At 39.1% G+C, this 14,000-nt stretch overlaps 1 protein-coding gene across 1 annotated transcript in view; it reads left to right on the top strand.

Annotated features, from left to right (window-relative positions):
* LOC104212995 (DNA polymerase alpha catalytic subunit) overlaps positions 1–14,000 on the top strand; it is a 28,904-nt gene that overhangs the window by 12,994 nt on the left and 1,910 nt on the right. Inside the window, exons 2-27 of the mRNA XM_070168137.1 lie at positions 4,142–5,295; positions 5,518–5,688; positions 5,783–5,866; positions 5,990–6,064; positions 6,250–6,314; positions 6,693–6,783; positions 6,867–7,055; positions 7,851–8,014; positions 8,107–8,221; positions 8,562–8,741; positions 8,833–8,946; positions 9,474–9,593; positions 9,682–10,005; positions 10,257–10,349; positions 10,768–10,886; positions 11,002–11,074; positions 11,162–11,218; positions 11,294–11,386; positions 12,048–12,170; positions 12,263–12,360; positions 12,459–12,504; positions 12,964–13,077; positions 13,229–13,312; positions 13,405–13,518; positions 13,631–13,720; positions 13,803–13,879. Coding sequence (XP_070024238.1) covers positions 4,183–5,295; positions 5,518–5,688; positions 5,783–5,866; positions 5,990–6,064; positions 6,250–6,314; positions 6,693–6,783; positions 6,867–7,055; positions 7,851–8,014; positions 8,107–8,221; positions 8,562–8,741; positions 8,833–8,946; positions 9,474–9,593; positions 9,682–10,005; positions 10,257–10,349; positions 10,768–10,886; positions 11,002–11,074; positions 11,162–11,218; positions 11,294–11,386; positions 12,048–12,170; positions 12,263–12,360; positions 12,459–12,504; positions 12,964–13,077; positions 13,229–13,312; positions 13,405–13,518; positions 13,631–13,720; positions 13,803–13,879 — 3,986 coding nt within the window. The 5' untranslated portion in view covers positions 4,142–4,182. The remainder of the gene's footprint in view (positions 1–4,141; positions 5,296–5,517; positions 5,689–5,782; positions 5,867–5,989; positions 6,065–6,249; positions 6,315–6,692; positions 6,784–6,866; positions 7,056–7,850; positions 8,015–8,106; positions 8,222–8,561; positions 8,742–8,832; positions 8,947–9,473; positions 9,594–9,681; positions 10,006–10,256; positions 10,350–10,767; positions 10,887–11,001; positions 11,075–11,161; positions 11,219–11,293; positions 11,387–12,047; positions 12,171–12,262; positions 12,361–12,458; positions 12,505–12,963; positions 13,078–13,228; positions 13,313–13,404; positions 13,519–13,630; positions 13,721–13,802; positions 13,880–14,000) is intronic.

The raw sequence follows: 14,000 nt of genomic DNA, 5'->3' as shown, positions 1-14,000 counted from the left end.
TCAAGATTTGGCTCTAGCCTCTTTCTTCTTCTCCCCTTCTTTCCTTCTCTATTTTTTTTTCTTGTTTCGTTTCAGCTTCTGCTTCGTCTTACACATGTTCTATTTGCCAGAGAAGGGGGGGTTCGGCCTTTTTCCTTTGTTTTGTTTATGTTAGATTAACGTAGGGCTTTGCCCTATTTAATCTTGTAATTTAATCTTTTTTTGGTAAATTACGTAATTACCCTCTTTCTTTTAATGAGTATTACATTCTCCCCACCTTATGAAATTCGGTTTCCAAATTTAGCTCAGGTACGTACCTGTAGACTGAAATAAATGAGGATACTTGACTCGCATAAAATCTTCTATTTCCCATGTAGCTTATTCAATAGTATGATTTCTCCATAAGACTTTAACGAGCACAATTTCTTTTGACCGTAACTTTCTTACTTGCCTATCAACAATAGCCATCGGCTCCTCCTCGTAGGACAACTTCTCATCGAGCGGTATAGTCGGTGCTTCAATCACCTGAGATGAGTCTGATATACATTTTCTTAGCATTGAGACATGAACCACTGGGTGAATAAAGGACAACTCAAGAGGAAGTGCCAAACGATAAGCCACCGCTCCCACTCGGTCTAATATCTCATACGGTCCTATAAACCTAGGGCTCATTTTGCCTCTTTTCCCAAACCGCATCTCACCTTTCATAGGGGAGACTCGTAGGAACACTTTGTCCCCAATTGTGAACACTAAATCTCTTTTTCTCTAAAGTAGTAGGCTCTAACCTATCCAAGAAGGCGTGGATATCTATCGCCCCAAAAGGCCCCTTGAAAGAACGATCTTCTAACATACCAGCCTCATGGATCATGGCGTCTGAAAATTGAGGAGACCCGGTAATGTCGATCACCCCAAGTGCATCTTTCGGGGCACTCTCCTTTGCTCGGGAGGTATCTGCCCCGGTTTCCCTCTCGACCCCCTCACCTGGGGCGAAGTGGCCTCACTCCCTTTTGGTTCGGGAGCTTCAGCGAAAGTCCTCTCATCGACCTCCTCATGTCGAGATGGTTCAATTTCAGCGCCCGCCAACACGAAAGCCTCTTGTATCGTGACACCTACCCGTACGCGGGCCACCAGCTTGGATTTATATTCCTCTTCTTATTCTGACTCATCCCTTAGCCGGTGGACTGAGTTCGTGGGTAGAGCGCCAGAGCTTCCCTTAGGCTTGCGCGACCTCCTCTTTGGTTTTTTCTTTTCTGAGTTCGGGGAATTCGGGACCCTTTTTTCTCTTCTTTTCATCACCTTACTTAGGAGCAGGGGACTCGAGAGGCACATCCTCATCACGGATGGAGGCCTCATAGAAACGTCTTTGGGGAGACCTACAAAAGAAAAACAGAGCCAATAAGGATTTGGCAGTGCAAGGAGAAAATCAAACATTATTGAATCAAAAAAGAAAACTCACCATGATTATGAGCCTCCCATCGACCCTTCGACAATTCGCGCCATGCGTGCTCGGAATATGGTCTCTGTGACACGAGATCCTCGACCCATTCCTTGAGTTGAGGAACCACATCCGGCATTCGAGACACGGCTGCACCACAAAAACACCAGTAAGAAGGAAGGAGATGAAAGAAACAATAAATAAAATCTTTTAGGAGAAGTTATACTTACGCTTCATGTTCCATTTATCGGGAAATGACATATCCTCGGTAAGGATAAAGTCCGAAGTCCTCAATCGAACAAACTAGCCCATCCAGCCTCGGTATCAATCCTCATATATACTAAAAAACGGGGCCCGGGTGGCAAGTTTGCTTAATCCCCTTCGATAAAGTCGGGGACTGTATGTGCGCATAAGATGATCGAGGGTGAAGGCACACCCCTCGATTTTGTTTACGAAAAAACAAAAAAGAATCACTATCCTCCAGAAAGAGGGGTGAATCTGACTAAGGGTCACTTCATACCTTTTGCAGAAGGCAATAATGATCGGATCTGAGGGACCCAACGTGAAGGGGTAAGTGTAAACACTTAAAAAACCCTCCACGTGGGTGGTAATTGATTCCTCAGGCGAAAGCACCACCATTTATTTATCGGCCCAGTTACAATCCTTTTTGACCTTGGAGAGGAGATCATCGGTGATTGTATGTATATATATATCGAGATCGGCTCATATCGACCCAATACCGAGGAAGTTTTTTCGATCTTGAAATCAGCACCGATAGGGCACCCTCCTAGAATGAACTCCTCAAGGAGTGGCTCCGCCGTAGTCCCATTGACGGCGGGCCGTGATGAGGGGATTTTTCTTTCTGTGGAACAGTCTTAGAAGTTTTCGCCATTTTAAAGTAAAGATGAAGAGAAGGAGAATGTTGCAAAAGGTTTAAAAAATTTGGGAACTAAAGTTGGAGAGTGAAGAGATTTTTTGAAGAACAAGAATAGATTTTGAGCATAAAGTTTGAATGAATGAAAGTTAGGATATTTATAATCTGCTAATGACGGTTCAAAATCCGTAGTGGCTGACCAACGGCTGACATGCATTTAAATGCCTTGGTAATTGAACCGACGGGACATTTCAGTAACCGTTTGTCACTTACGTCATGATCTATCGAAACGGGGTGTGAAAGTTCATATCGTTCTTCGTCATCTTTTCTCCAAAAAACGAGGGGACTATCTGTATACGGTCGAAACCAGGTTCGTCTATTGTGTGGCCAATCTAGACTAAAACATGACAGGTTAAAGATCGATCTCGAGTTATATCGAACCGAGGTACGAAGTTACTGCGTCGAGCTCGTGATCCCGGGATCGAACAAGATCGAGACCAAACAAGATCGAGGGAAATCTGCCGAGCCGAATAACAGTGGGCCGAGAAATCACGGCAGGAATCTCGGCACGTATCAAGGAGAGGTCGGTTAATTAGCAAATCATGAGATTTTTTTTACCTTGTATAGAGTTGTATTAAGAGTAGGACATCCCTATTATATAAGGGGGGGGGGGGATCTGATCATTTGTAACACATATTAAAATACACAATGCAAAGTAATATACTGTTATTTTTAGTTTTCTCACCTTGTTATTTTGTTCTTACATCAGTAGAGGCATTTCTTGGTTTGAGGGTGATCGAACTCGAAGGCCAAGGCTGTCCAATTTGTGTGGTTTGCATTTATTCTCTTATCGCCAAATTTCAATATTAATCTGTCTTCTTAATTTGTACCAAGTTATATCACGTATCCTTAAAACCGCATATAAATTCAATTGTTATCCGTTTTTGAGGGTAAACAATAATGTATTTTCACACGTAGACACACTTCGAAGGAAGTCTTTTTGTAATGAATAATTCTCTTGTATATCATCGTTGATGAGAAGTTTTATTTTGTGTCTCATACAACTTACACTAGTTGTATGAAGCTCTTTTTTGTCTCACAAATTTGTGGACCCCAATCTTACACTTCTGGGTTCACAGAAATTTGGGTCCACAAAACTGTAAGACAAAAAAGTTGACTCATACAACTAGTCTATGAGACACAAATTAAAATTTTCCATCATTGATTTAGGTCAACAATTCTCTCTATGAAATATTTACAGAACTAGTTACAAATGAAGTACAGTATTAAACAGTCACATATCGGCTGGAAAAGTCACATATAATAAACAATTAAAAAAATGCAGAAGAAATCTCCAGATGGTACTACATCAAGTACTTTCGAGTAGGCCAAAAATTCATGCAGTAGACTTGTCGAATCATCTCTACAAACCACTAGCAAGAAACTCGAGATATAAATTCCATACATTATCATAGTTTGTTGAGATTCAAGCACATAATCTTGTGATCTCAAAACATTTTTATTTAATTTATGTTGACCATGAAATCAAACCTTGGCGAACTACTATATTCAATTTTGAATCAACGAGTTGTAATTAATACACGGCCGCACTAAATCCTGTAGTAAATAAACACATCAGGGTGCAATTTAACCAATAAATTAAGTGAAGAGGTTAAAATGGGAAAATAAAAATTTGTTGTTTTTTCTAGATGGGGTTGACTGTTGACAAATTGGGCCGACTTCACAGTCCAATAATTTGAAGCTGGGAGGCCCAATAGGGCTTTCTGTATTTCGGCGCGAAAACAAAACGTTCCCGCCATTTATCTCATCATCGTCTTCAACTTCATTTTCAGATCTCAAAGCGAGACAATTTCAGCTTACAGGGTAAAAAAAAATGTCGGAAGAGCAGCCAACAGTCGAAGGAAGGCGCTCGAGCAGGAAAACGAGCGGTGGTAAAAGGGCAGAGGCGCTCGAGCGGATCAAAGCTCTCAGAACCGGTGGTCGCCGGTCCACTGAAAACGGCGGTTTACAGGTCAAAATAGAAGAACCAATTTACGATGTAGTTGAGGACGACGAGTACAATGACATAGTTGCTAAGCGCCGTGAAGCGGCTCGGGGATTTATCGTTGATGATAACGGTTTGGGGTATGGAGATGAAGGCCAGGAAGAGGATTGGTCAGTTGCCGGCGTTTTATCTTCCGACGGATCGGACGGCGAGAATGAGAAGCCGAAGAATAAGAGGAAGGTATCGGAGAAGAAGCAGCAAATTACTAAAAAACCATCGGCAGCTCTTACAGCTGCTGCGGCATTGATGGGTAAGCAAAGAATTTCTAGTTTGTTTACCTCTTCAGTGTTTAAGAGAGACGATAAGGCGAGGAATTTGTCATGTGATAGCATCGTAGATGATGTCATAGCTGAATTCGCTCCTGATGAGGCTGATAGAGAGCGAAGGCGAAGGGTAAATTCTAATTCTAACTCATTGCAGGCTTCGAGGAGTTCAATTGTTAATTCCAACTCCTTGAATGTCAAAATTGAGAAGCCTGTAGTAGAAAATGTCGATTTCATGGTTAAGCAGGAAGTTAAGAGTGTTACTGTTCAAAATGATGAGACTATATCAGATTTAGCTAAAGATATTCGAGATAGTGAGGTTTTAGATGGTGACTTGGAGCGGGAGAAAGTAGTAGAATCAGGTGATTTGGTTAACGAAACTGTAGTAAATTGTGCTGAAGTGAAGTCGGAGCAGTTGGTGGAAGAGAAGGTGATTGCACTCAATGCGAAAATTAAAGAGGAAATGGATTCAGGCTTGAGTGCTACGGCTGGATGGCAGGCTGTAAGGAATGCCGGTAGTGGAGTTTCGAACTGCAATGATTCGGGGGCAAAACTTGTGGACACAGAAGAGAAAACAGATTTTGAGTTGGATTCTGATGGATCATTGCCTTTCTTCATACTTGATGCCCACGAGGAGCTGTATGGTGCAAATGCTGGCAATCTTTATCTCTTTGGGAAGGTACTTCCAAAACCTTTTGTTTATTTACTCTTTCTTTATACTGATTTAGATATGCTTGATTCTACATGAAGATTATACCTCTATACAGCCAACTGTTGCTTAGAGGACTTTATTCAGTATTGGGGCTGGGAAAGTTTGTGTATGATCAATCTGAAAGTGACAATTGAACAGTATAGCATATATTTTGATAGCTGACAGATGAAATCTGTTATTTGAGCTTAGGTGAAAGCTGGAGGTACATACCATAGCTGCTGTATCGTTGTGAAGAACATGCAACGATGTGTTTATGCGATTCCAGATGGTTCTGTATTTTGTACTGACACAATCTCAAATCTCTCTAGAGATGTAGAAGAGTCTCGAATCTCTCCCTCTGACTTCCGCAGTCAGTTGCACGTAATATCTTGAAATGCCTTCTCCTTTCATGTACTTGTATTTTTTCTACAGATTGCTCATTTGCTCACCCTTCCCCTCTCAAATTTGCCTCCAGGAGATGGCATCAGGATTGAAGGTTGAATGTAGAAATAAGCTACTAGAACATAACATCTCAAGTTTTAGCATGGCACCAGTGAAGGTTTGAAGCGTAATTACTTGCATATTGTGTTCTGTAAATTGTAACTGCAACTTGCAATATTCTTGTTTTCTTTTCTTTCTCTTCCTTTTTGTTATTCATTGCGTTCCTCTGCTACATTTGCAGAGAAATTATGCATTTGAACGATCTGATATACCTCGTGGGGAGAATTTTGTCCTTAAGATGAACTATCCATTCAAGGTACATTTGTCATTTCTGTATGTTTTATTAAGTGGTTAGAATATTAAATAACTTAGTCTAGCCAAAACATTATGGATTCTCTAATTCCAATTCAAACTATTTTCCAGATTTCCTGTGTTAAGTTACATTTTGGTGTCATGTCTTCGAGTTACCTGTTTTGAATTTTGTCATGCCATGCCTTCCAGGATCCACCACTTCCATCAGATCTCAAGGGAGAAAACTTTAGTGCTTTGCTTGGTACTCATTCCAGGTATGTTTCGGAGGACTTTTCAAGTTTACAAGCCATGCAGTCACCTTTTCTAACGCATATGATATCTGTCTTTATGAAGAGCTTCAATTGCAAAAAGTGACTACTTGTTATATCAATTCAACTGGGTGCTGCATTCTTTAGTACAAAGTATTAATTGAAAGAGTTTAAGACCAATACTATTTTTTGCATTTTGCCTTAATTTTTCTCTATGGAGTGTGGCGTGGCTCCAGCTGTGAATCCATCAGTTATACATAAAGACCTCACACCCCTCTCTCTGTGGGCGTGCATCAATATTTGGATATTTCCTTGTTCACTTCTGCTTGCGTTGAATCTCTTGAGTCTATGTGATGTGATCCAACCAGCATTTATTATTTGCAGTGCAATGGAGCTGTTCCTGATCAAGAGGAAAATAAAAGGACCCTCATGGCTATCAATTTTGAAGTTCTCTGGTTGTCCTATTCCTCAACGTGTAAGGCCATCAAAGCAGCTTTAAATCCCCTAATTTGTCTTCAGGTGGTTCACCTTTTCTGAACTTCTTTTTGATCTGCACAGGTGAGCTGGTGTAAATTCGAGGTCATTGTAGATAGTCCAAAGGATATTCAAGTCTCCACGTCCTCTAAGAATGTCGCCGAGATTCCTCCAGTGGTTGTTACATCAATAAATCTGAAAACTATCATCAACGAGAAGCAAAACATAAATGAAATTGTCTCTGCATCTGTCATTTGCTGTCAGAATGCGAAGGTAAAGTCCATGAGGCTAATAACTTTTACCGATCACGGTCTGATCAAAGACATTTGCTTTTAGGATTTCAGAAGGCAAATTTTTCTTCTTTTTTGTAGTAAAAGGAATTATTGGATCTTCTGATGGTATTGAACTCATGCCACACATTTAAAAATGTAAATGGACCTCAACCATGTTTAGTACCTGAGTTGCCATCTGTAATTTGTTTAGTGCATCACGTCTGGAAATTTGGTCTCCACATAAACATGAGTTATGAAGTAATTATGGTAAATCAGTTTTGGTCTCTACATGAATATGAGTTATGAAGTAATTACGGTAAATCAGGTAGAGGGAAACAAGATTTAGGCTGCGGAGTATCTTTCAGCTCACATAGGATCTTTTTCTTAGGGGTAGTTAAATCCTTGCAGTTTACTGGGGATTTTTTTGGCTTGGTCAATCATGTATGACACACATGATGGTAAAATAGGGAGCCCTGCATCATTTACTTGTATGATGATCGAAGTGAAACTATACTTGTATCATAATCACATACATGAGTTGCATTCTGATGTATTAGGGCGTGCTGTCTTCTTTCACACCCAGATAATCAACTCACAACACACATGCACATATTCATGAGGTAATTTTGAATTGCACTTCTGAAATTAAAATCCCTGCTTGGTGATCAGTAAAATAAGAATGTTAGAGCGGGTACTGGGCCAAGGAAAAAAGACACTTTTAGTTTGCTTGATGTGGAAACTGCTTGACAAGAATTTCCTTAAGTTTCACTAAAGAGAGCATATGTTGATTTTGCAGATTGATGCCCCCATGTTAACATCTGAATGGACAAAGCCAGGGATGCTTTCTCATTTTACTGTTGTACGTAAGCTTGAGGGAGGCATATTTCCTATGGGATTTACAAAGGAAGCAGCAGAGAGAAATGCAAAAGCTGGATCAAATGTTATTAGTTCCGAGAGCAGGCAAGTTCATTGGATAATCATGTAATTGTCTATACCTTTATCTGTTTCTCCCTTGAGTTACTTAGGTGTTGTTTTCTCTCTTTGAATACCAGTGAAAGAGCATTATTGAACCGGTTGATGATCGAGTTGCATAAACTGGACAGTGACGTGCTTATTGGCCATAATATATCTGGCTTTGACTTGGATGTTCTTCTTCACAGAGTTCAGGTTTGTATATATTTAATTGGCTCCACCTTTCATAGTAGTAATTTCTCAAAAATTGTAGAAGACATGATTCAGCAAAATCTTCTGTTTCTATTTTGAATCTTAATAAATTACTCTCGCTGAGTTCAAGTCAGCATTGGTAGGTAGCTTTTCTTCCTACTTTTGCTCAAAGGTATTGAAATTTTCAGATTAATGCTTAGCTTTAAACGCTATGAATTTGCAGTATTCTTGGAATAAGAAATTAAAGGTTTTCAGTAGTTCTTGTTTCTGAGAATCAAACATATAGGATATGGATGCCTGCTTATTGTTGCTTGGCTGCTATATATTCTTTCATTATCTGCAGGCCTGCAAAGTCCCAAGCAGTATGTGGTCAAAAATAGGTCGCCTTAAGCGTTCTGTCATGCCAAAACTTACCAAGGGCAATACAATTTTTGGCTCGGGAGCAAGTCCAGGGATCATGTCTTGTATTGCTGGGCGTCTCCTATGTGATACCTATTTATCATCTCGTGATTTATTAAAAGAGGTAGAATTCCTATTTGTCAAGTTGTATTTGGGATAACTGCCTATAACTTTTTGACACACGTAACTTTTGGTTTAACTATATCCAATTTCAGGTTAGTTATTCATTGACACAACTCGCAAAAACTCAACTGAACAAGGATAGGAAGGAGATTTCTCCACATGATGTGCCTCGAATGTTTCAGGCTGCTGATTCACTTGTGGAACTTGTAGGTTCTGATTCTGGTTTATCAACTTTTCGAATCCTATTGCTCTCTTTTTTATTAGCATAGCGAGAGTTATCTGTTGTTTAGGTTTAGTATGGGATTTTCCATCAACAATAAGAGAAAGTATTAACCCATTGCATAACAGACCGACGTGCTGCATTGTGCCATTTATTGTCTTGCTGAACGGAGTTTAGAATCCATTGTACCACTCCATAACCAACGAAAATTACCGCTGATGGGCTTTTCAACAGCTAGAAACAAAATAGTGATGAAGTTCACTTGTAGAAGAAATATAACATAAGCACGCCTTTATGCAGTTTACATACCTGAATAAACTAGAAGTATGATCTTTTAGCTAACAGATTGTCATGAATCAGTTGCTTTGCAACTCTGGATTTTCTGATTCATTTCTAGTTAATCTTTAAGCCTGTGCCTTGTCTCGTCCTTCTGAAATGAAGTTGTTGACCTAATAATTTTCTCTAATACACGCACAAAACTGATATCCTAACGGGCATTTGTGATCTCTGCAGATTGAATGCGGAGAAACTGATGCATGGTTATCAATGGAACTCATGTTTCATTTAAGTGTACTTCCCCTAACTCGTCAGTTGACCAATATCAGTGGTAATCTTTGGGGGAAAACTCTACAGGTGAATTGTTAAAAAACCTACTTCATGTTCATGAGACCAACTTTGTGGATGTTATTGGGATATAGTCAACGTAATCTTTTTATTTCAGGGTGCTAGGGCCCAAAGAGTAGAGTACCTCTTGTTGCATGCATTCCATGCCAAGAAGTTCATAGTGCCAGACAAATTTTCCTCTCATGCAAGAGAAGCTAAAATTACAAAACGAAAGTTGAACCACGGTGATGAGGGAAAAGAAACTGTTCCTGTTGATGCTGATGATCCAAATATTGAAAGTGGGATTCCGGATGTCCAACATGGGAAAACAAAAAAGGGGCCTTCCTATTCAGGTGGATTAGTTTTGGAGCCAAAAAGAGGTTTATATGATAAGTACATTCTGCTACTGGACTTCAACAGTCTATACCCTTCCATTATTCAGGTTAGCTATTTTTAATACATTTTTCTCGTTCCCTCACTCATATTTCCCCCTCTTCCTTCTCCTCCCCTGCCCTTTTTTCTTTTGAAAGGGGGAGCATTACCTGAACTTTTGCTACAATGTGAGCTACTAGGTAGGTTGGAAGGTTCAATTTTTTTTTATTGCCAAGTGATGTCAATTGCTCGAACAAACCCTTGTATCTGATATTGCAAGTTTTATACTTTAATTTCCTCTTTATTTCTTTTCCTCTACAGGAATACAATATTTGTTTTACAACAGTTGAAAGGTCTCTGGACGGATCAGTTCCTCGCTTACCGTCAAGTAAAAGGACGGGACTTCTACCAGAGGTAAGCACAGTCTATTGCATATTTGGTAACTCCCTGAGTAGAATTTGGAAGAAAGAGCAAATTTTCCAAATTGGCTTCTGAGAAATAATTAAACTAAACAGTTTTGCATCTCCTGATCTTTTATAATCATTAAGTGAATGCCTTGGATAATTCACCCCAAAAAAGTTAAGGGCTATTTGGTGCCTTAAGTTTTACTCTGAAGCACAATTTATCATACACGTACTCTGTGTATGCAAATTTTCGTGGTTTTATTCAAAATACTGTTTCAATATCCCATCGCACTTTGAGCTGGTCTTTCTTCGGTTAAATCAAGACTTCTTTTAAGTTTATGGTTACTTGCAGATAGAAGTAATTATACAGCTCCAGACAAAAATTGAAGGTGATACATACTCACGACTTTTTGCGGTGAATCTTGCAGTTGCTTAAGAATTTGGTTGAGAGGAGAAGAATGGTCAAGTCATGGTTAAAGACAGCATCTGGCCTCAAGGCCCAACAGTTTGACATACAGCAACAAGCTCTGAAGCTTACAGCAAACAGGTCTTAGCCTGTTTTTGTTATATACACACGCACATTGTATATACTTATGCTACTTGATGCATCATTATCATATTGTTGGAGATATTTTTCCTGAGGTGATAAAATTTTACTGCAGTATGTATGGGTGCCTAGGATTCTCCAATTCCAGATTCTATGCGAAGTCGTTAGCCGAGCTTATAACCTCACAAGTAGGAAGCTCACTTTTTGTAAACTGTTGTATGTTTTATTTAAGCAGATTATGACTGCATATCTGACATCTCTATTTTGTTTTGTAGGGAAGGGAAATCTTACAGAGTACTGTTGACCTAGTTCAGACTTCACTAAACCTGGAGGTTTTCTTCTTGTGCAATTTGCTGTATTTGCTTATGAAAATTGGTCCTTGAACCCATTGTTCTTTTATGAATCAGGTTATCTATGGTGACACAGATTCAATTATGATTTATAGTGGACTTGATGACATTGGAAAAGCCAAAGCAATAGCAGCCAAAGTCATTCAAGAGGTTAGTATTGGCTGTATACTTTCTTTCTTTTGGGATTAATTCTGTATGTCGGGTGACTTCTTAAAGAAAAATAAAGAAACTTGTACTTTCTACCTCATGTACTGTGGAAGCCTACTTCTTGTCTCACTACCCTATGATAGCACTTGCACTTTTTTTACCTTTCTTTTCTTTACGAGCAAAGCATTTTTCATTGCCTTATATTAGATATTTATTACCTAAGGATTTAAAATTGTATGTACTGATATATTTGTAAGGAGACTTTGTCTAGTTGCAGTCTCACCATAGGGATATAATGTAGTAGTAGTTATACTGACACTAGAACAATGAATTAATTTGTGTTCATAGGGAGATCGAATAAGCCTTTTGTGCTTTTATTCACAGTTGTTAGACTCATTATATCAAACAAATCAACATCGCAAGAAAAGGCATCCAACCAACTTGAAAGCAGAAATGGAATCTGCACATAATTTTACTGGCCAGAATGGCGTAAACTTAAACATTGTTCTAATTATTTTGTGCTCTACCGTGAAATGATACGATATGCAAAAATGCATACTCTCTTATATGTCTAAAAGATAGATTCTTGAAAATTGATCTGCTAGGTTTATTATCTTCTAAATCAACTAGAATTCATCATGTTAAAGTGCCTCCTCTTTTATAGGTTAACAAGAAATATAGGTGCTTAGAGATTGATCTTGATGGTCTGTACAAGAGAATGCTGCTTCTCAAGAAAAAGAAATATGCAGCTGTAAAAGTGCAGTTTAAGGACGGAAGACCCTATGAGGTAGCTACTGCATGCTACTTAAAGTTGAAATCCTTTTGAACTTCTTTCAAATAATTCCCTAACTACTCCATGTCACTGATTCTTTGGTGTAGGTCATTGAGAAAAAAGGTCTTGATATGGTGCGTCGTGACTGGAGTTTGCTGTCAAAGGAATTGGGAGATTTTTGCCTTAGCCAAATACTGTCCGGGGGGTACATTTTGTTGTGAACTTGTTTCTTTCTCCTATTCATATCCTCATACATGTGATTTGCTCAGTACCGAATGATTTACGTGTCTTTAATGGTTCCAGGTCCTGTGAAGATGTTGTTGAATCAATACATAATGCACTTATGAAGGTAACATTCTCAATGATATGGAAAATCATAAACCAGGAGCTGAATGGCTCCTCAAGTTTTCATAGTGAGCACAGTTTAGTTTATATTATAGGTTATACACTTTAGAATTGATACTATGTCCAAGAATGACTCTGAGCTTGTGGCTTCTCTTTAGGGAGTTCCTCCTTTATAAAGTAGGTTCCCCTCCCCTCTTTGCCTCAATCATTGAGCGGCTACTGCTTTCTACCATACATCCTCTGTGCATCTCAACTATTTTCTTGCTAGTGCATTGTTCCAAACTTTGATGTGCAGCCTGGAATCTTTATCTACAGCCAGTCTTCTTCATTCTAGTAGAGGGCAAATCCAGCTGCTACTGTTAGCACCTGGAGAGGCAATCAGCACAATTTAGTTTTATTTTTGTGAACTGGTCCTAATACCAACTTACTGTGATTATCCTTGAATTTCTCTGTTCTACTGCAGGTACAAGAGGATATGAGGAATGGGCAAATTGAACTGGAAAAATACGTGATCACCAAATCGTTAACTAAACCACCTGAAGCCTATCCTGATGCTAAAAGTCAACCTCATGTTGAAGTAAGTAGAAAAACTTCTTTGATCAATTCATGTTCAGACTAAGGAACTGTATCACACTAATCATCTCATCTTTTGCCTTTCTATGATTTGTCACCATTTAGCTTAATTTCAAATTAAGATTTAACATTATCATCCTCTACGTCTCCTGTAGGTAGCACTTAGGTTGAAGAAAAGTGGCTATGTCACTGGTTGCTCTGCTGGTGATACAGTACCATATGTCATCTGCTGTGAGCAGGTCTATTTCCTATTATTGGGTCAATGATTAAATCCTGCTTATTCTTTTCGCTTCTGTTGACTTAAAAATGCATTTCTTTCACACATTTGCAGGGGAATGGTTCAAGTACCTCTGTGGGGATTGCTCAGCGGGCAAGACATCCAGATGAACTGAAAAGAGACAATGGAAACTGGATAGTTGACATTGATTATTACCTTGCACAACAGGTCTTTGCAGTCTACTTATATTGATCTTCAATTTTACTGGGTTAATGTTGGTTTCTTATGCTGTGCATATTTCATGACTCCACCTAACTGTGAACCATTTTCAATGTCACAGATACATCCTGTAATATCTCGTCTATGTGCATCAATTCAGGGTACTAGCCCGGCACGTCTGGCTGATTGCTTAGGACTAGATTCATCCAGGGTAGGCAACTTTTCAAAACTGACGTTAGTTCAACATGGCATAGTCTTGACAAATAGCTTACTGATTTGGCTTTTTTGGTCAGTTCCAAAATAAATCAAGTGAAGCCGTCAATGATGATCCCTCAAACTTGCTTTTGTGTGCAGCAGATGATGAAGAGAGGTATCAATTTCTTTCAGAGAAGTGTTCTAACAATTTGATAAACTCGATGCATGATCATGCATTTGTTTTTTGAGAGATACATCACAAATGCTTTTGGGGGATGTAAGCGGCATTTTTTTCT

This window comes from Nicotiana sylvestris, chromosome 2 (assembly GCF_000393655.2).
Source record: "Nicotiana sylvestris chromosome 2, ASM39365v2, whole genome shotgun sequence".
Taxonomy (NCBI): Eukaryota; Viridiplantae; Streptophyta; class Magnoliopsida; order Solanales; family Solanaceae; genus Nicotiana; species Nicotiana sylvestris.
The sequence above is the reverse complement of the archived record's forward strand: the minus strand, read 5'-3'. Positions and strand labels throughout refer to the sequence as shown.